The 22,768-nt window shown below is 44.6% G+C and overlaps 1 protein-coding gene across 4 annotated transcripts in view; it reads left to right on the top strand.

The window, feature by feature from the left end:
- Positions 1-11,999: 11,999 nt before the first annotated feature.
- TTC39B (tetratricopeptide repeat domain 39B) overlaps positions 12,000-22,768 on the top strand; it is a 134,299-nt gene continuing 123,530 nt past the window's right edge. The window contains exon 1 of one of the 4 annotated variants that reach the window (XM_046665031.1): positions 12,000-12,202. In XM_046665031.1, the coding sequence (XP_046520987.1) occupies positions 12,161-12,202 (42 nt within the window). In that variant the 5' untranslated portion in view covers positions 12,000-12,160. Of the gene's footprint in view, positions 12,203-12,413; positions 12,559-22,768 lie in introns of those variants that run through there. The other 3 variants (XM_046665034.1, XM_046665035.1, XM_046665032.1) reach the window with 3 other exon arrangements.

The following is a 22,768-nucleotide window of genomic DNA, read 5'->3' as shown; positions in this document are numbered from 1 at the left end:
TTCAAGCCTCAATTTCCTTATCTGTAAAGTGGGAATTGAAACAGTATCTACCACATAGGGTAAGTCAGTTAATGGAAGCGAAGTACCTGGTACATTGTGCATGTTCAACAAATGTCAGCAATTATTTGTAGACTATAAATATGTAATCAAAACTACAAATTGTGCCCCAGTATTCATTCCCAACATCTTCCTTTTAGTTATAAGACCCTCTGAGTTTTGCTTGTATACAGCTGCCCAGCTGGAGACCACATTTCTGATTTTCCCTGGTATGTGACTAAACTATGGGTGATGAGATGTGAGAATTGATGAGTACAGCTTCTAGGTCGTGTCCTTAGAAGGGTCCTTTTGCTCTCTACTTCCTCTGCTCCCATCCTGCAGGCTGAAATGTGGATTTGATAAGTGACAATCCAGCTTTGACCCTCTAGACTAGGGCTACCCCCCAGGGGAGAGGGAAGAAACAAAACAGAAGGAACCTGGGCCTCTAAGCGATGTTGAGGATCTGTGCCACTCAAACTCGCTGAACCATCTTCAACCTTGATTTTTAGTCAGAAAATAGTAAACCTCCTATATTATTTAATCTGCTGTAATTTTGCTCTCTGTTAAAGCTGTTGAACTGAGATCCAAACTATTATCTGGGAGGACGATTTCTTATATATATGTATGTATTAGTCAGGATTCCTAGCTGCAAGCAACAGAAACCATTTCTTGCTAACTGAGGCAGAAAAGGAATTCATTAAAAACATACCTTGCGGGGCTGGCCCGGTGGTGCAGTAGTTAAGTGCGCACCTTCCGCTTTGGCGGCCCGGGGTCTGCGGGTTCGGATCCCAGCTGTGGACATGGCACCACTTGGCAAGCCATGCTGTGGTAGGTGTCCCATGTATAAAGTAGAGGAAGATTGGCATGGATGTTAGCTCAGGGCGTCTTCCTCAGCAAAAAGAGGAGGATTGGCAGCAGATGTCAGTGCAGGGCTGATCTTCCTCAAAAAAAAAAGCATTCTTGCTTGTTTTCCAGAGGGCTCAGACAACCAACTCAGAGACTTCACAACCAGAAACAAAGTGCATTATCATGCCACAGTGTGAGTCCCACTCTATGGACACTGTGGCTGGTGTTGCCAATGCTAGTGATGCTGGATGGACACCGATTACCTTTACTAGGACTGTCGCTGCAGCTGTTTCTGGCAATGGCTTGTAGCAGCTTCCACTGTCACGGCTCATCTCCAGGATGGATTCTGCAGGATGCCTGCTGTTCAGACACAAGCGTTGACTTCAACACATGGGTTGGGCACTTGTGATTGGTGGAACCTAGATCATAGCTTGCATCCTCATTATAAAGGAGGCTGGGGAAGCAAGTCTCTGGCATTTTCAGCTTTTCAAGTGGGAGGTAAACTTTGCCTTACAGGTGGGAGTCCTCTGAACACAGTCAGAGTTTTAGATGCTGGGTTGCTATGAACAACGACAGATGTTTCCTTTAGTGGTTCATGCTCCCACCTGGTGATCTCCAATCAACTGGACTTCATTGCAGGGTTGAGGATAAATCTGTACGCCCTTGAGTTTGTCATTCAGAAAAGTCGGTGATGGGAGAAAGGGACATTTATTAAGCACATATTATAGGCACTCAGCTAGCTGTTGGGTGTTTAGTGGTGGCTGAGAAATCATCCTTGTCTTCTCAAGCTCAGAGTCCAATACCTGAGGCAAATGTACATAGATGCTTTTAAAAAATTTTGTATTATAATTTCAAATAGTGAAAATAGGTATACAGTCAATCCTCATTATTTGCGGATTCAGTATTTTGAATTCACTTACTTGCTAAAATTTATTTGTACCCCCAAATCAATACCCATGGCACTTTGGAGGTCTCTTCCATGCTCCTTTGAACCAGCATTGCTATTCTGCTGGTTCCCTTATTAACGAGTTAAATAGATTTTTAGCATGTGCTATTAGAGTCATGCTTTTAACATTCATTCTAGAATTTTAATGTTATATGTTCTAAATCATAATGTGCAAAGCACTGGAAAATTTGGATTGTCTAATGCTCATGCTCCCAGCTGAGGTTGAACAAGGCGATGATCTGCCTTCTTGTTTCATTCTCATGCTGTAAACCAGTGTCCTTTTTGCAGCCTATTTAGTGCCATGGTTTTTGCATTTTTGTGCTTTTTTTTTTTTTTTGCTGAGGAAGATTTGCCCTGAGCTAACATCTGTGCCAATCTTCCTGTATTTTGTATTCAGGTCACTGCCACAGCATGGCTGATGAGTGGTGTAGGTCCATGCCTGAGATCCAGGCCTGTGAACTCGGACCACTAAAGCATGCCAAACTTAACCACTACGCAAAGGCGCCGGCCACACATTTTTGGTGTTTGTTGGTAAATTTATTGCTTAAAATGGCCCCCAAGCATAGTGCTGAAGTGCTGTCTATTTCCTAAGTGCAAAAAAGCTGTGATGTGCCCTGCAGAGAAGATACGTGTATAGGTAAGCTTTGTTCAGATGTGAGTTATGGAGCTGTTGGTTGTCAAGTCAGTGTTCATGAATCAGCAGTATGACATAAATAAATATATGTCTTTAAACAGAAATACACATAAAACAAGGTTATGTATTGATCAGTTGATAAAAATGTTGTGACCAGAGCCTGCAGGAAACTAATCCTGTGTTTCTCCTTGGAGTGATGGTTCAGTATCTGCTAATTCAGTGTTTGTGGCAACTGTATAGATGTAACTACCACCAATAATGAGAATAAACTGCATTATTATTTTTTCTAACTTTAAAAGTGATACAAGATCATTGTAAAGTATGGTAAACAATAGAGGAATGTGTGAAGAAGAAAGGAAAAAATACTCCAAATCCCACCACTCCGAGAAAACCACTAACGTTACTATTTTGGTAAAAATTATTTCAAATATTTCTTTTTACATATACTTATACACATATTATTTTATATAAATGGAAAGGCATGGTTGTGATTCTATAATTCCTTGATTCAACAGGTAAATTAGAATTTTAGAATGTTAGAAAGTTAAAACATGACTTAACACAAACATACCATGGGCACATACTAAAAAATGTATTTAATTCATTAGTAAGGGAACCAGTAGGATAGTAACACTGGTTCAAAGGAGCATAGCAGAAACATATGTATCTACAGCAATTGAAAGAAAGAGTATAACATGAGGTTGATAAATGGGATGCAAAACTGGTTAATGTACTTTAGGGCAATAAAACTTTAACCTTTGGGGGAATCATCTCTATTGGACAGAAATCGTTTGCAAATTATCAATCTTTTACAAGCTAACATCTAACTTTCTAGCATCTAGGGACCAATCATTAGTCAATTGTAAGTCAAATAAAAATTATAGAGGGCCTAATGCTCCTCAGGCCAGATTATGAAACAATGCTCTGGTAAAGGAAGAAAAATTACAATGCATTAAATATCAGCTCTAAGCTTCCTAAATTTCCTAAAATGTAATCAAAACACAGTTAGACAGTCTGTTAGGATGGAAAATGCTCTGTGTCACCCAACAATTGCTATGGTTGTAAACAATAGTTGTTTTGCAGGAGATCATGTCTCTGCATCAGCAACATCTTTGAGGCAGGACCCTGTTGTTGACACTCAGGGCATTTGTGAAAATCATCTAAGTGACGTGCTGATATCCTACCAATTGTATTTGGAATATAACACAAGACTTTTCCTGAAAAGTACTTGGGGAATGTCAATATAATTTTTTTCCTATGTAAATGTTGGCTGAAAAGTGTATTGAGAAATATGTGTGTTCTAAGAAGTTTAGGCATTTCAAACTAAGAGGCAATCTACCAGGAACACAGCAGAGGACTTTTTGCAGAGAATCTCTTTAGGGTATTCTGAAAATTCTCATGTCCACTCCTGCGTTTTCCAAAAGACAATTTCTCTCCCTAGATGTAAACAGTGCTAACTGTTTCTTCTGTATTGTTCCAAATTATTCTCTCTGGATGTGTGAGTAATACGTATCTAAAGGATGCTGAATGTGATACTTCTTGTTGCCTTTTGGTTTTGGGAGCCCCAAAAGCCTAAAAATAAAACAACGTGTGCCATGGACCCTCATCTTCCCATTTACAAAGCAAAGCAGGGACTAGACCATCTCTGTGGTACAACCAAAGAGAGTGAGTTTCCAAAACTACTTTGTGACCTTGGATTACTATCCACTTTGAGGTGATGCAAGAAAAGGCTAAGAATGCATTAGAGGTCATTGGAATAATAAACGTAAAGCTGATTCTAGCAGAGAAAGTTGTTGTGTCTGGTGCAGTTCTCCCTCTACCTGACTCTAAGGGAAGAGAAGAGGGGCATGGATGGGAGCTCTTCCTTCTCTTCCATTCAAGAGAGAGACTTTTCCACAAAACCACTGAGAAAGCTTATCCACGTCCGCTCGAGCCAGAGGGCGTAGGGATTGCGGTCTGCCTGTGCTCTGGAAGGCCTGCGTGAAGGCTGGCTGGAGACTTAGCAGGCGGAGAGAGGGCTGCACTGGGGGCAAGCTGTGTGTCCTTCCACCTCAGGGACAAGCGTGTTTCTCAGCCCTCATTAGATGAGACTCTGGCTGATAGAGCTGACTCAGGTTGTCTTTAACGGGATCCTCAGACACTTTTCAGGAACACCTGGAGAGGTGAAGGGTCTCCCTCAAAAGAAGCATCTTCTGTGAGAAGCACTGGGGATAAGAGAAGTTAAAACCCATACTTTCAGACATCTCTAAAGAATCGCAAAGGCCCCCTGTGAGAGGAAGGACCAGACGTGTGACCTGTCACCCAGAGGGGAACTGTACTAATCAAGCAAGAGCTTTTGTGTCCTTATCTCTGTCATTCCAATTCTGGAGGGTCTCAAGTTTTAAAATTCATTTTTTTATTGAAATGTATTTTACTTATAACATTGTGTAAATTTAAGGTGTACAACATGTTAATTTGATACATTTATATATTGTTATATGATTGCCATTGTAGCAATCTATGACTAGCACCTCTACCATGTTACGTAATTATAATTTCCTTTTAGTGGTTGGGATAATTAATTTCTAGTCTCAACAAGTTTTATGACTATAAAAACAATGTTGTCTATATTCACTATATTATGCATTAGATCTCTAGAACTTACTTACTACTTATTGCCAGTTAGTACCATTAAACCACAGCTGTCCTATGAGGGTCCCAAAATTGTAGCTAGTGACAGAGGTGGGCAGGAAGAAGGGCAAAGAGGAAAGAAACAGTCTGTCTTCTTTTTCCCCTCTGCAGAAGCTTGAAACTGGGTGGGAAGATGTTTTAAATTGAATATTTGGAGTTTTATGATTATTAGGCTGGGCTAGACTCCAGAGAATCACCAAGTGACGTGAAAGGGTATGGCACCTGCCCGAGATTCCACTTGGGAGCACAAAATGACGGGAACAGAAGGGACAGTGGGAGGGAGAATTAAATTGCTTCCTGCTTGTATCTTATTTCCTGCTTGCTCCATGTATCAGTCATGACTGTGGGTCAGTGAGCCCCCGCCTGCTGGCCAGGGCCATACTCAGCAGGCAGGAAGCCGACCCTGGGTGAAGGCTGCTGCCCTCTCCTTCTCCATGAGGGGCTGGCATCCAAATTCTTGGTTTCCCACCGAGGAAATAGGTCTGGGTCAGGTATGGCAGGGGACTCAGGAGCTCTGGCTCCTACAGCAAGTGAGAGGAGAAAGGGGCGCCGGTTAGGTGAAGCAACTATGAGTAAAGGAAGACTTGCCCTCTGAAGTTCCTGTTCGCCAAGATTTAGAGAAGCGGTTCTCAAGGTGTGGTTCTTGAATTAGCGGCAGCAGCGGCAGCAGCAACAAGGGGGCCCCACCCCAGACCTACCTCGTCAGAAACCCTAGGGGCTCAGGCCATCAATCTGTGTTTTAACAGGTGCTCTAGGTGATTCTGATGCATGGTCAAGTTTGAGAAGCATTGCTTTAGAAACACAGAGTGAATCATTGTAGTGCCGAGTCAAACTGATTTTACAATACAGATGTTACTTATGTGTATGTCTTACAGAGAAGAGTTGTATCTGCGACCCCTTCTCTAGGTAAGTGTAGGAATTGCCTGATATAAACCCAAGGTGCCTAATCAGAAGTGTTGTAAATACCAGGCCTAAAAGAGGTTATGAGAATAGAATTGCTGGAGATGGCTGAAGATAATTACTGGTTTACTAAAACTGTGTATGAAATACAAGGAGAATGTCATTCAAAAAAAGAGGCGAGTGTCCTTCAGAATGTGGAGAATATTTGGACTTGTAGGCCCATAAAAGTCTTTAGCAATGTGAGGGAAAACGTACCAGAAAAGAAGGCACAACAGAACCCACAGAAAGAGGACGTAGGGGAGGTGTCCTCAGAAGAGAAGTTGTACGTGGGCTGCAAAACTGCTGAGTCAGCTACTCCAATCCACCACTAAGCAGAGGTTCTAAATGCTTTACCCATGTGAGTGCAAGGTATATGGGAACCCAGAACATCTAAGAACACTTTGAATTCGATGCTTAGACATTCTGATTTAGGTTTGGTTGCATTTACCCAGCTACTAATTGATTTATCATTCACGTAATAGAAATCTGGAGGTTGGTAGTCAAGTGCTTGTGTGGCAGCTCCACAGTTATCAGGAATCCAGACTCCTTTTCATTTCACTGTTCTAATTTATGGCTTCTATTCTCAAGGTATTTCTTCATGGTCCAGTAGGGCGGCAGGAGCTCCAACCACCACATGTGTTCCAGCCTGTGGGAAGGAGAAAAGGCAGAGGACAAAAGGGCACGTGCCTCCGTGGAGTTGTTTCCTTGAATAGCCTTCCTGGAAGTCAAATATAGTCTATTTCATTGGCCAGCATTTAGTTACATCAGCCATTCCTAGCTGTAAAGGAGTCCTTGAAAATGTCGTCTTTCAACTGGGCACCATGCTGCCCTATATAAAATCAGGCTCTCTTACTAATGGAGCAAAGGGAGAACGGATAGCAGATGGCAGTGAGCAACATCTTCCAGAGAATCTTTATTTATTCTTATTTCTCTTGTTTTAAAATCCTCAGCACTGCACCCTAAGGTCTCATATTGTCAAAGTTTGTCTTTGTTTTGCTTTTCTCTTCTCTGGGTCTCACTTTTCTCATCTGAAAAAATGAGATTAATCTAATTTAAAGAACTATAGTGCAAATAAATAGGAAGGCAATGGGGAAGGTTATATATATATGTGTGTGTGAGAAAACAGTAAACATACAACTGATAAACAGGGCAAAATGAGTGTTTACCCAGCTCCAAAGGCCTAGAACAGTGATAGGATTTTTTTTTTCTTTACACCGAGGTCACATTGGTTTATAACAAACATATAAATTTCAGGCGTACATCATTGTATTTCTGCTTCTGTACGGGCTGCATTCTGTCCACCACTACCAGTCTAGTTCCTGTCCATCACCATACTTATGTGCCCCTTTCCGCCTCCCCCACTCCCTTTCCCCTCTGGTAACCACCAATCTGTTCTCTGTATCTATGTGTTTATTTGTTTATCTTCCACATACGAGTGAAATCATACAGTAATTGTCTTTCTCTGTCTGACTTACTTCACTTGGCATAATATCCTCGAGGTTCATCCACATTGTCAAAAATGGCAAGATTTTATCTTTTTAGTGGCCAAGTAGTATTCCATTGTTTTTATATACCACCTCTTCTTTATCCATTCATTCATTGATGGACACTTAGTTTGCTTCCAAGTCTTGGCTATTGTGAATAATGGTGCAATGAACATAGGGGTGCATATATCTTTTCAAATTAGTGTTTTCATGTTCTTTGGATAAATACTCAGAAGTGGAATAGCTGGGTCTTATGATAATTCTATTTTTAATTTTTAAAAAAGATTTTATTTTCCCTTTTTCTCCCAACGCCCGCCACCCCCTGCCCCCAGTACATAGCTGTGTATTTTTAGTTGTGGGTCCTTCTAGTTGTGGCATGTGGGACACTGCCTCAGTGTGGCCTGACGAGTGGTGCCATGTCTGCACCCAGGATTCAAATCGGTGAAACCCTGGGCCGCTGAAGCAGAGTGCACGAACTTAACCACTCGGCCAGGGGGCCAGCCCCTATTTTTAATTTTTTGAGGAATCTCCATACTGTTTTCCAAAGTGGCTGCCTCAATTTACATTCCCATCAGCAGCCTTTGAGGGTTCCATTTTCTCCACATGCTCTCCAACACTTGTTATTTCTTGTCTTTTTAATAACAGCCATTCTGACAGGTGTGAGGTGATATCTTGTTGTAGTTTTGATTTGCATTTCCCTAATAATTAGTGATGTTGAACATCTCTTCATACGCCTTTTGACCATCTATATATCTTTGGGAAAATGTCTGTAGAACAGGGCTCTTCTTAAGGGAAGATTTCAGCCTCCGCTAGATGAGGGTAGACAAGTTTTTTCCCCCAGCATCTAAGCCTCTCCCAGGGACATGAGTTAATCCCCTCTACATCACTGAGGAAACTCTAAGTGCTTAGCTCTTGCATAATTTTGAAAAAATGAGTAGGCATTAAAGATAGTCATCGGAGCGTGTGATTGAGAGGGGTGGCTATTTCAGAAGGGGACATTCTCCTTGAGGAGATAAGACATGAACGTGAGACAAAGCCACTGACGACTGCATGATTTACAATAAGCTCTTATTTCATAGATACCAGCATCTAAAAAATTTCATTTTTAAATGCAAAACCATTCTCTCTCCTATTACACAACTAATAAAGATGCAATTTTTATTTAAGTCAAATATCAACAAAAAACCTTACATCCACTAAGAGTAACAGGTTCAGGAATACTAAAGATTAGATTGTCTGCAATATTAGATTTATTTTGAACCCCAAACAGCTCCCAGTAGGTGTGCCTTCCAAATAAAAAAATTCAGACACTGCTCTTGCTTAATCCCTATGCTGGTTACTTTGGGGAAATGGAATATCTGAGTAATCTCACTTGACTGTTAGAGTACAGTGTTGTTAGCAAACTGGCAAGAGAAATTCTGTTACAAAAATGAATCCATTCTGGCCGTTCTTTGACAAGAGCTGTTTTATATTTGTGATTCATGATCTTGTAAAATTATCCATGTGCAGGAAAAGAAAGTTGGCACCTGCCAGGAGCAAAGCAAATTAGATTAGATGTTTCAGTGGCTAGAACACATTTATTCATTCAGTGTTTATAATTGGCTTGCTCAGAAAGATGAGTGTTGCCTATCTAGTGACGTGAATTTAAAACAAACAGGGCTTTAGACTTGATCCCTGATATTAAAAAAAAATCCCTACCAAACTTCCTCTATAAGAATAGATCTCTGAAAAATCGACTTGCTTCTCATTATAACATAATCATGCTATAAATAATAATAATAATAATAATTATTATTTTTTTAGATTGGCACCTGAGCTAACATCTGTTGTCAATCTTTTTCTTTTTTCTGTTTTTTCTCCCTAAAGCCCCCCAGTACATAGTTGTATATTTTAGTTGTGGGTCCTTCTAGTTGTGGCATGTGGGATGGCGCCTCAGCATGGCCTGATGAGTGGTGTCATGTCCACGCCCAGGATTCGAACCAGTGAAACCCTGGGCCGCCGAAGCAGAGCTCGAGAACTTAACCACTCGGCCATGGGGCCTGCCCCCATCATGCTATAAATTAAAGCCAAGTTCTTCTGTATCTCTTCAAATTTGAGGAGCTGAAATTCATAAGACACAGACAAAGCATATGGCAGAGGAAGAAGCCACCAATAAATGGTTTCATGTCAAAAAGACGTGATATTAATTTAGGAACCAATGATCTTTCAAAAATGGAATCATGGGGGCTGGCCCCGTGGCACAGCAGTTAAGTTTGCAGGTTCTGCTTCAGCAGCCTGGGGCTCACCGGTTCGGATCCTGGGTGCGGACATGGCACCGCTTGGCACACCATGCTGCGGTAGGGGTCCCACATATAAAGTAGAGGAAGATGGGTACGGATGTTAGCTCAGGGCCAGCCTGCCTCAGTAAAAAGAGGAGGATTGGCTGCAGTTAGCTCAGGGCTAATCTTCCTCAAAGAAAAAAACAACAAAAAAAGGAATCATGAATGAGTAATACAGAGTAGAATCTGGACCCAGACAGGAAATCTAGCCTAAGAAAGTGGAGCATAAACAGAAGGAGGTGGAGGGGAAGAAAGGAAATTCTCAGAGTATTGGCATTAATAACCTCTAGGTCCTTCTCGCCCCATGCATCTGATTCTAACAGCACCCAAAGAATGAGTTGACCAGTTTTAAAAAACGGCTTTATTGAGATATAATGTACATAACCATAAAATTTATCCATTATAAGTATACAATTCAATGATTTGTAGTAAATTCAGAGCTGTGCAACCATCACCACAAACTGACCCATTTTTTCCTGTTGTTTGTGGGGTACAGCCATTTTATTTTTCTAGTATAAAAGTATACAGTGACTCATTAAAATCCTAGAGCAAGTTTTAAGGAGGCAAAGGTGACTCACTGAAAATGTGTGTGATAGACATGTGCAGACAGCTGCTCTACTGAAACAAGAAAGAAAGGGAGGGCAGCTGGAGGCAGTGCAGAGCAATGGTTACCACCACGCCCTAGAGTCAGACTGCTGGAGTTCAGATTCCAACATCCCTCTTTGCTTAAGAGCTATCAGAACTAAAGGAAGTTGGTTAAACTCTCTAAGTTTATCTTACTTATCTGTAAGATAACAGTAGCTACTTCATTGGGTTGTGAAGGGTAAATGAGACAACATATGCAAGGGGCTCAGCATAGTCCTGTCATATAGCAAGTACTCAATAAATGTTAGCTATTTTTATAATTATCACTGGATGAGCATTAAATAGCCTTTTATGAGCCAGATGCAAAAGACCACACGCTCTATGATTCAATTTATATGAAATTGAAATTGAAATATAGAAAGCAGATCAGTGGTTGCCAAAGGCCTGGGAGTAGGGGTAGGAAGTTGACAGCAAAGGGGCATAGGGAACTTTTTGGGGTGTCCTATACTGTGATTGGAATGGTGTTTTGTAAACATTTGTCATGGAATTACTTAAACTTGGTGAATTTTATCGTATGTAAAATAAAGCTGGTCAAAACAACAACAAAAACGACCCTAAAAAATATAGCTTTTAATTTTCCAGTTGGATAATTCAATTATTTTATGTGTTGGAAGCAAGAATCAATTTTTAAACTCGGCCAACAAATATTTGTTGAGCGCCTACTACCTGCAAGGCACTGTTCTAGGTGCTGGGGATACAACCTTGAAGAAGAGGGCCTCCCTACCCTCATGGAGCTTATAGTTCAAGCACGGATTATACACATATATTTGGGGTTACCAAAGGGGTCAGTGTGGGACGCTATGGGGACATAAACGTGACAGGGATGTGGAAGGAAGGGCAGAGGAGCTCTAAGTTGCATAAATGTCTGTCCTGTGGTTTTTCTCTTACTTTTCAATCACATATAGAAGCAAACCCAGTGTCCCTGTATCTGAAGATGATGCCCTTGACCTAGTGTCCGGGCTGGTGGCGTGACAGGGTCCTTTGGGTGACCAGTGACCATGACCCAAGGCTGCCTTCTAGCCACATCATCTGTGAGACGCAGTGGCCCCCTCTGGCGAGGGAAGGGGACTGGTATTGGCCCAAGGACCAGGTGGACGCTTCCACGAGCCTCAAGGATTGCGCAGCTTTGACCTTGGCCTAGTCAACCCGGCGGAGACTTGGCCGCAGGGGAACGCGAGCTCTCTGCGCAGCGCAGCAAGCGGACACCCTCAGGTACGTTCTCAGAAGGTGGGCCGGACCGGCCAAGTCTGTCTGCGAAGTGACTCCGCCCACGATGTGGCCCCCCCCCCCCCCCCGCCATGGGTCCGAGGCCGCCGCAGGCTGGGGGCGGAGACTGTTGCGGGAACCTGGTTGGCTGCTCGGGTCTGAGCCGCGAGGGAGGGCGGGGCCTGCGGGGGGGGCGGAGCTCTCGGCGGGGCGGGCCGCCGGCGCCCGCTCGGGAAATGGGTGCTCTGCGGGTCTGCGGGCGCCGGGGGCGGGGAAAGCGCTCTCCGGGCTGCGCGCTGGCCCCGCCCGGGACCCGGCGGGAGCGCGGGGCCGCCCCTTTCCTCCCTCGCTGGCGCTGGGCTGAGCCCGGAGCCGAGAAAAGGAGTCGGCTCTGAGCTCCTGCTTGATTTTGGGCGGCGGTAGCCGAAGGAGGAACATGGCGCTCGTAGGCAACGGAGAGGAGCTGGGAGCGGACGAGGTACTGGCCGGTGGGAAGTGTGGGCACTGCCCTTGGAGCCCGGGAGGGATGAGCGAGCCCGGCCGGGACGGCCGAGGTCCCGCCCCCTTGGTCCCCGATCTGGGAGCCTCCCGCCCGGAGGAAGGGGCAGGTCGGGGCATCCGGGCTGGGGCGGTCTGTCCGCGCGGGAGCGAGGAGGTTTCTGCGGCGTTTGGAGCAGAGGCGCTGCCGAGGTTCCGGGCGCCGGCACGGTGGGGTCGTGGGGATGGAGGACACCACGTCCGGTCGGCTGGTGGATGGGTGCGAGCGCGCGGGAGCGGAGGATCCGCAGCACCAAGCTGTTCTGAGCTTCTCCAGGGACGCCTGGGCTTTGTGAGGTCTGACCCCGAAGTCCCGACGCTGGGGTTTGTGGAATCGTCTCTTGACCTGGGAATCTCACCTTCTATGGAAGTTTCCTGGGGGCAGAACCGAAAGGCTTACGGTCGATGATAGGAGAGGAGGGGGACAGCTGGAGGAAGGAAGGAGCCCCAGGGGCATCTGCCCGAGCGGGCAGGGCAGGGGCTGCCGAGGGGCCGGAGGGCTAGGGGACCGGAACAGCAGCCGGGGAACTGGTGCTTTCGTCTCGGTACACGGGTCCCGGGCCTTTCCCAAGCAGGTCCCGGTGTCGGTGGTAGACGGAGGGAAGGCGCTTTGAGAACGACTCCGGTCTCTTGTCTCCTCAACTGTATTTAAATAAGTGGCCACTTCCTCCTGGCTTCCGCGCCGGGGTCTGGGCACCCTGGGGCGGGCGCGCGGGACCTGTTGATTTATTGACTATTCCTTGCAGCGCCGGCAGCGCCGGAGGGACGCGCTCTCTTGCTCTTGAAGTTGAGGCCGGCGGCCGCCGCAGCTTCACCCACGCACAGCTGCTGCTGCTGCCATTTTACCTGACTTAAATTTTACTAGTCGCTGCCGGGGGAGGCTTAGTTTCAAATGATGCAATAGTGGAAGATCTGGAGCAGGCGGGGGAAGCCCTGCCCGTCTCTTCAATGTCGGGAAACTCTTGACAAGGAATACTATGTTTTAAATGTAGCTCTTAAAGTAAAAACAAACAAAACCAAACTACAGCTCCTTTACACGACTGGCAGACAAGAGGGCAAGTCCAGAACCTTCCTTACAGCCTCTCCCTTGCAATAAGGGCCCCGAGACCACAGACCAATGAACTAGAGCTTGCTAGACTACATCTATTTATTGTTGAAACTTTTAAACTATACATAAAGGCAAATGATGAGATAACATTTATTGCTATTTTTATCTGTGGCAACCTTTATTTACAGCTTTAGGCAGTCTGTTTTGGTATGACCTGGAGCCCGCTGTTTTTCATTCCTCCTGTCTTAACTTCTTTTCGGTCATCAAGGTGCTAACACTTCGATGGTGCTCTGACCCTACATTCACGCCCTTCCTCAGAAATTTTTGTGGCTCCTTGTTGTGTATTAAATTAAGGATTCATGTAACTGGCATGCAAGGCTCTCTACAGTGTGGTCTCAATCTGATGGCCCAGCCTTGCCCCCAGCTGCTTTTCTGTGTATAACCATTTAATTTAATCAGTGTTATGCCTGTATTATTAGTGAGGAAACAAGACTGGGAGTAGCTAGTAAATGTGGAGTGAAAGTTTTGAATCCCTAGCCTGCTTGTTGAAAAAGGTTGATTAGTCGTAGTGCTGTATGATTGTTTAGACCAGGGCATTGTTGAGAGAGAAAGGGGATGCTATTAATAATTAATGTTTGGACAATAGGTGTAAATTGGGACTGTCCTGGGTGTATGGAGACACATGGCGACCCTAGCTGTGCCCATTGCCTACAAGATGAACCGAAGTTCATTAGCTGGGGAAGGAGGGTTTCAGCTCTGGGGAGGAAGTTAGGTTTCAGAGCCGCAGAGATCCTGGCACATGGATGCTTGGTAAATAGATATTTGTTGAGTGAATGAATGACTGCAGAATAGATGTTGCTTAATGATTTCTCAGTTTTTGCCATAGCTTTAATTTATTTTTTACAGTCAGTAGCCATTAGGCTCCTATTACATGTTAGGTACTATCCTGGTCCTAGGAGATGAACAGAGTACAAACAGAAATTTTTGTTCGTGCCAAGTCCACTTTTTGTCCTGTAAATGGTGCACTGTTTACGCTGTATAAATTTCACAGACATTTCGCAAACATTTATTGATTTCACACGTTTGCCCAGTGCTCAAACTGGGAAGGTGCCTTAGAAAGAGAAGACACAGTTTTGGCACTCTAGGCTCTCTGTCTGGGTAGGGAGATATGACATGTGTATAAGAACTCTAGAAAAGAGCTCAAGGCAGAGTAAGCAAGTCAGAAGTAGTGTGCGTTGTAGACTAGGTACCCTTGACTTATTTGTAGCAAGTCCCTCACTTTGAATGGGTCGAAGGGCTCTATCTATAAGTGAACTTCACTGGGTGACTGAAACTAAAATAGCTTATTTCAACTGGGAAGCGTTCAAACACTTAAATATAAGGTTGATGGCCTTTGTGGCCACTATTTGATATTCTAGGGAAGTGAAAGGGTGTCACACTCAAAGCAAAAGTGAAGGTGGTGATGGGCCTGGCCCCGTGGCCGAGTGGTTAAGTTCGCGTGCTCCGCTGCAGGCGGCCCAGTGTTTCGTTGGTTCGAATCCTGGGCGCGGACATGGCACTGCTCATCAAACCACGCTTGGCAGCGTCCCACATGCCACAACTAGAAGGACCCACAACAAAGAATATACAACTATGTACCAGGGGGCTTTGGGGAGAAAAAAAGGAAAAAAATAAAATCTTAAAAAAAAAAAAAAAATTTCTAAAAAAAAAAAAAGTGAAGGTGGTGAGGAGGAGATGATATTTGAACTGGGTCTTGGGTGAGCAGGATTGCGTTGGGCGGAGCAAGTGGAATAAGGCACAGGCCTGGGTGGACGCTGAGATGGTTGGGAGTGAGAGCACACCTTGGGTTCAGCAGGGCACCCAGCCTTGGGAGGAGAGCCCTGAGGGCTGAGACTGCAGAGGCTAGCTGGGATCATGTGGTGCAGTGTCTGGAATGTCTTGCTAAGGACTTAGGGTTATATTTCCTAAAAAATGGGGATCTGGAAGGTTTTTTAACTGGGCAAGTGTGATCAGATTATTTATTTTGGGAGGATCAATTTGGTGAAGTTGATGCAGCCCGATTGTGGAGCTGGCAGCAGGGAGGGCAAGAGGCTGTTGTAACCGTTTGTGTGGGAGGTGATGAGGACTGAAGTAGAGCAGAGGCTGTGGGCTTGGAGAGAAGAGGCCAGATGTGAGGGACTTCTCACTGAGGATGTGGAGGAGGAATTGGCCCGGGGGCCTGTTCCCCAGTTTGAGGGTCAGTGGTATGGGGGTGAGGGAGGATTCTGAGTCCCCACAGGGCTCAACCCCGCCCCCTTCATGTGGATGTGGAGGAGGGTGTCTTCACGGAGAAGACATGAACGCCTGAGGCTCACTGTGACTTTTCTTACTGAGGGAGCATGGCCATTTGTTTATGAGTGGGTGAATCTGGGCAAGGTTAGGACAGGGTGTGTGTCAGTTGGTTATGCAGTGAGTGAGAGGAAGGACTAGCATCATTGACCGTCAGCTCAACTGCTCAGGTAACGAACAGGTGCTTTTCCTGAAATGTTCAATCTTGAATCTCTTGAATCCCATCCATAATGGGAGTGCTGCTTTTTCAGTGAAATGTGCTCGCATTTTCTCCTCCCCACCCCCGCACCCAGCTACCCCCTCCTCCCTTCCAGTCTGCTAGCTCAGGTAAGCTTCTCTAGGCAGGTGTCACTTCTTCCTTGTGTTAGCTGTTGGCCGCCTTATTGTAGTTCCCTGCGGACGGTGCTATTACTAATTATCCACAGGGTGAGCTGATCCTATGAAGCTGATACTGTGAATTCTGTGAGGTTCATGGTTTCCATCCAGCCGCCTGCTGACAGCTCCCCCGCTTCCAGTCTTGGGTGCCCCAGTGGCCATCTCAGCGGGGCGGTCTCCTGAAGCCACTGTGTGCTCACTTCCCAGAAAATGAGTACCTGGAGACTCTCCTGGGCACTTGTGAGGTCTCCTGGGGAGAGCTTGCCTTTGTCAAACCTCCCTTTGGTTCCTGACTGCATCAGAACTCTCTTTTCCCACCTCTGTGCTTAACGGACATTGGTTGTGCACCTAGAGATACTCTGGCCAGTTGGCCGCATTGGTTAGATCCCTTCCCCAAAGGGACTCCTCAAATTTTGAGTGCCTGGCAGTTCATAATGCCATTATGCATCCTAATCTTTTTGTTCGAAGACTCTGGGTATGTAGTAAATGCTTTCTTGCTGAGATCTGTGGACATGTCCCATTGGTATTGCTGATATTATGCTGAAATATACACAGGGTCTACATCATTTAAAATATTTTAGTGAAATAATGCATTATATATGGTTGTTGGGTCTGATTGTAGCTAGTAAGCGAGAAGAATTATTCAGTCTAATTTAACATGTTGAATGTTGTGCCAGGTGCTAGAGCGGCAGACATAGCTCTTGTCGTAAGTTGTGGTCTAGTGGGGGATGGGGGCAGGGGTGTAGACAAATAGAGGCAATATCTATGCTGAGAACCATGGAGGAGGGATTGCAGGAGGCTTCAGGAGCACAGAGGAGGGCACCTCATCCAGGGGGCTGGGTAGTCAGGGATGGCTTCCTGGAGGAGTTGATTTCTTAGAAATTCTGCGTCTTGCAAGATGAGTAAGGGTTAGCCTTATAAAAGAGAATTGGGTACGAGGGGAGCTCTTGAAGTGTATCCCATGGAGGGGACTAGCAGGCATAAGGTAGGAGGTGAGGGAGAGCTTGTGGTGCTCTGGGTGCCAGCAAATGAGGCTGGCAGGGTAGGAAGGCTGTTCCGAATCTTTCATGCCGGATCGTGGCTGTCATGGTGTGTATTGAAGGACTGAAGCTGAGGAGAGGGGAGCAGAGATCAGCGCTGCAGGTGGCTCTCACTGCCAGTGCAAAGTCTGATCCGAGGGAGCCCAGACTGGAGGTGGGGAGGCAGGTGGTTTTCTGGTGTTTTGTTCTGTTTGTTGAATGACTGTTACAGCCCACTGAAGGCCCACTGTGTGCAGAGGTGGCTAAGTATGGGGATAACATGATGGGTCAGGTCTGGTTTTAGACACACAGACAGCTCTGACCCGGAGTGTAGGGAGTTCAGGGAGAGTGTAAGCAGGCCTGGAGCAGCTGGGAGGAGAGAGCTTTCAAGGGGGCAGTCACCCACGGCATCACGGTCAGGGCATGCTCCTGCCCCCGCGTCAGCCGACTTGATGTCCAGACTGAGTTTTGTCTGCCCAGCTGTGTGACTTAGAGCAAGTCTTTTAACCCTTTTGGGCTTTAGTTTCCTCATAGGAAGCATGAAGGAATTGACATTGGTGATCTATTTCTGAAGTTCTTCTCAGCTTTGACATCTGTGATGGAGAAGGCGACATTGGATCTGGACATTGAGGGGTGAAATTTCAGCAGGCAGCGAAGGAGCAGATCGCTGCTTCATGCTTGCAGGCAGACAGAGTAGCAGGGGGAACACGCTCAGGCGTGCATGACGAGCGATGGAGGCCGTTGTGCTGAAGCAGAGAGTAAGCGGGAGCTCTGTGCCTGAGGCAGGAGAGCAGTGCTGTGTGTGCTCCAGCCGATTTTGATAGGACTTGAATGCTCAGCTAAGGAGTTTGGGTTTGCTCTTTTTTGTTTTCTTTTTTGGCAGTAGGGAGACACGTATCCTCCCTTATCTGGAGAATGTTTTTCTTTTTCTTTTTTTTTTGATAAAGGAAGTAATGATGATCCCATTTCTTGGTTTTGCTTTCTCGTTTCCCAACCCCATTTCCAAAGTACAGTTTTAAACTGATGACTGTGAACTGCGATGCAGTGGTGAAAGAGACAGACTAGTCAGACGCCTTTGAGTAATTCCATCGGCTTCTGTTTCACCACGTAGACTCCTACCCTTGGCTGAGTTCTGAGATACAGAACTTGACCCTCCACTCTGGTGTGGTCAGCAGGAGCAGTCAGGGTTTCTGGGACCGTCTCCTCGGTCCTCCTTTCTCCATCTTTGCTTCCTTAGACCACTTTTCCCCAGAGTTCTAGGGTTCTTGGTCTTTCTTCAACACATGAGTCGCAGTCATTTCACTCAGACTAAAGAAAACAGATCTCAGATTCTCACATCATTTTTTCAGGCCAAATGGAGTCTGATCTTTTGGAGAGGAGGTGAGCAAGGCAGATGACACAGTGGGAGAGACCCGAAGAGAGGGGATGAAGCCCGACTCCAGAACCCTCTCCCAGAAGCACTCGTAGGTCATCATCTGTGCAAAATCATGCAACAGGTGCTCTTTGGCCAAGAACAGCTACCCCTGGCGCAGAGTAGTACGAGCTTCGGAGGAGCAGCCAGCTTGGGTTCAGAGCCTGTCTTCCCATTTGCTGTGTGACCTTGGGCACGTTATTTTAACTTATCTGATGATCTTCATTTATGAAATGGGAATAATGATACCTACCCCATAAGGCTGGCGATAAGGATGAAATAAGAGCCCACTTTACAAGCACCTGGCACATAGAAGTACTCTGAAAATGCTAGTTCTCTTTTCCCTTTATGTTTTTACCTTAAGATATGGCCGCCACTGTTCATTATATTTATGGATTTGATGAAGAATCTGCAGCACATGTTTTAGTGTGTTCAAGTATGGTTTTACCTTATTTCTGCAGTCAATGGAGAAGAAAATTCTGAACGTGCGCACGTCCTACAAACAGACAGGAAGTGATCTATCCAAGGTCACTTAGCTCACTTAGGCACAGAATCTGAGTTAGAAGCCAAGTGCTCTACCTGTACATTCAGTATCTTTTCCATGAGGTCAGAGGGTGGCAAGTTTCACCAGAAGGAGAAATTTATCCTGCCCCCCTCCTGCCTGTTTTTGTAGATACAGTTTTAGTGGTACACAGTTGTGCCCATTCATTTAGGCTTTGCCTATGGCTGCTCTCACACTGCAATGGCAGAGGTGATTAGTCGGGACACAGACCGGATGGCCAACATGGCCTAAATATTTATTGATTCTTTACAGAAAAAGCTTGCTGACCCCTGTACTAGGTGATTTCAAGGGCTATACATAAATTTGTTTATAATGTGTTCTAAACCTTGTGCATTAAGTTTGCTTATTTCCTTAATACTCATATAGGTATCAAAAACTAGGAAGAAATGGATATCTATTTGATGCATCCCATGAAGTTGTATGGTACAAGTTCTGGAGTTAGATGGACACGGGTTTGAATCCTTGCTCCTCCACATACAACCTTGGATAAGTTAATCTCTTTAAGCTTCAGTTTCTTCGTCTGTAAGATAGAGATAATCGAATCTACTTCAGAGGGTTATTGTTGAGGATTAAAGCCTATAAAGTCTTAGCGTATGGGGTGCAAATGTTGACTCTTAGCACTATTATCATCAAGGTTGCACTATGGTTATTAAGACTGTTTGACATTGGTTTCCCAAGGGTGTAAGGAGCTGGCCTCACTCAAAGCTTGGCCCATGGAGAGTCTTGCACAACTCCTCTTCTGCCGTTGGATTTCTTTAGGATAGAAGCACCTCTCAGGCTAATCCCAGCCTCCAGCTGGCTCAGTTCTGCAAATTTACAGTCCCCACACCTTTCCCTCCCTCAGGGGAGATGGGAAACCACTTACCACAAAAGAGAGTGGTGAACATGCGCCCAAATGGCCATCTGTTTAAGCAAAGCACTGTTAGTATCGGTCAGCAAGGGGAGGGCAATGTCAGCAATATTTTGAAAACGGCCTTTGCCTGCCAACACATAGGTGGTATGTATAGTCACTTCTGGCCTCTCCAAACGTTTTGCTCTGTGGGATGGTTCCCTCTTTGACTCTGGTGAATGTCATAACCTTCTTACAGGGTTTTCATTTAGTAGCTGGATGTTAATAGGTGACTATGACCTGTAAAAGGTATGTTTGTGTTGAGTGCCTTAGTGTAAGAGGTTAAAAGGTAGAGGAGGTGACAATGTATGTGCACTCCTGGGCCCTGGAGGGGGCTTGAGGGTTCTTGCTCTATCCCAGAGCAATGTGCCATGCCAGACTGCTCTTTCTAAAGTTCAAGTCCATTTTCACCTTGCTGCTTAAAATCTGTCACAGCTTCTCATTGCCTTTGAGGTAGTTTGCAAACATGTTAGCATGGCATTTAAGGCCTTACTTAGGATCTAGCTCAAGCGTTCTCACACTTAATGTGCACAGATCCCCTGGTTAGGGGAGTGGGTGACTGCTTAAGATGCATGTTCCTAGGGCCCACCATGAGCCATTCTTAGTAGGTCTGGGGTGGTTCCCAGAAGTTTGGAATCTTACATGACCTTTAGCATCAGCCATGCTGAAGTGCTTGGAGTTTCCCTTCCAAAAGGTCCCAAAAGGTCAGTCCTTTCTCACTTCCCAGCTTTTTATATGCTGTTCCCTCACTTGGTGATTCTTCATCTCAGAGGAGAAATATTCCTCCTTTGACGTACTTGCTACAACACCCAACATGGATGGGATGTAGGTACCCGGTTGTTCCAGAAGGAAAGGGTGGTCCTTCTTTTCCATAGAAACCAGCAAAGGAACTCTCTTTAGTGATTTCTAACAATGTGATATTTTTGTCCTCTCAACCAGGAAGAAGAATTTACCACCATAATCTATTAGCATCATCTCAGTACACGTGAAAAAACCCCAAAAAACCAGCTTTATTGGGGTGTAATTTACATACCATAAAATTTACTCCTTTCAAGTGTACAATTCAATGATTGTTAGTAAATTTACAGAATTGTGCAAATGATCACCACAATTTAATTTTTAAAATTGAAATATAATTGACATACAACATTTGTTAGTTTTAGATGTACAAAATAATGATTCGATATTTGTATATATGGCAAAATGATTGTCACATTGTCTAGTTAACATCTGTCACCATACATAGTTACAAATATTTTTTATTGAGATGAGAACTTTTAAGATATACTCTCTTAGCAACTTTCAAATATGCAATACAGTATTATTAACTATAATCACCACGTTGTACATTACATCCCCATGACTGACTGACTTTTTAACTGGAAAAATAGGCTCAACCCACATGAATACCCCAGTCCACATGGATAATTTGTCCAATTTGCAAGCAAGCAGATGTGTAGTGTGAATAGATGATAGTTTTTCCTGATTTTCTAGTTTATCCCCCAAGGCAGATACTATTTATCCAACATGTTTAGCTTCCTAATAGAAGGATGAACAAGCAATTGCATTTCAAAGCCATTACCAGTTGAATACAAGGGACTGTTACCATAGCTACAATCTCAAGTAGGGCAAAGGGTCAAATGAAATCGGCCTCTTTTCAGGCACCCTTGAATTTCAGACTTGTTTTGTCTGTTCCTAGGCAGGCATGTGGAGGCAGGAAAGAACGTGGATGAGCTTGCAGGTTAGCAGACACGGGTTGGGTTCTGCCACTTGCAAGTTACTTAATCTCTCTGTGAGAGTCAGTTTCCTCATCAGTAATGACCACTTGGTAGAGTCGCTGTATGCATTCCTGGCCCCTTACCCAGTGCGGACTATACTAGAAATGTTTAGTTGCAGCCATTAATTTGAATAGCAACTCTGTATAGATTTTCCTTTTGATCACATTTAGCTGGGTAGAGTTTTACAGAGCAGGAAAGAAATCACAGTAAGATTGTATCAAATACTGCAACTAGCCATATTGAACATCTTGATATTAAATATTCATTTGCTGATGTTAATTTTAAGATTTAGTTTTGGGAAAGAAGGCTTTGTTTTTGTTTTATTTTTAAATGCAAACAGTGGTAGATGTCATTTTGGAGAACTGGCTCACGTCAAAGGGCAGAAGGCCCTGGGAACCATCATTTCCTCACTCCTAACAGTGGGGCTAAATGAATGAGATAATGTATGCAGTGTAGGTGGGGTGGATGGGGAGCATTCACAGAATGAGGATGATTATCATTTATTGAGACACTTCATGCTTTTAGAAGCCTGAGGTGTTCACATTTCTCACAGTTTGCCTATTCAGTAATAATAACGGGTGTATGTGGTATTTCTCACAACTTTTCAAAATAGAAAACACTGAGATTCTTGGAATTGTCTTTCATCAGACAAAGCAAACCTAGTCTGATTTCATAAATAGTAGACATGACTTTACTAAAGGGTGAGGCTCCACAAATCTAATCATACCACTAAGTATATTAGAAATTTAAAACTAAAGCTACTAGCTTAGAAAGAATCATTTTTTTTTCTTCTAAAGACTTACTGGTTAGTAGTTTATGGAGGAGGGGGTTATATTTCAACTTAGACAAGAGCCCCCCGTTTGATGTACATAAGCCCTGTCCATGTCAGAACTGCCGGTCTGCATGCCTGGGGGAGCAGGTTTCACATGGCAATAGATTAGGCCAGTACATTTTAAGACCACGGGACGTGTGATATGCTTAAATGAACTCCTGTCTCTTTGTTACAGATCGCAAAGCATCTCATTTCAGTTGTGGCAATTTGGAGACAGTCGTCCTTTCTGTAATTATTTCAGGAGCAAACATAAGGCTTTGGGGGA

Source organism: Equus quagga, chromosome 6 (genome assembly GCF_021613505.1).
Source record: "Equus quagga isolate Etosha38 chromosome 6, UCLA_HA_Equagga_1.0, whole genome shotgun sequence".
NCBI classification, from domain to species: Eukaryota; Metazoa; Chordata; class Mammalia; order Perissodactyla; family Equidae; genus Equus; species Equus quagga.
The sequence above is the reverse complement of the archived record's forward strand: the minus strand, read 5'-3'. Positions and strand labels throughout refer to the sequence as shown.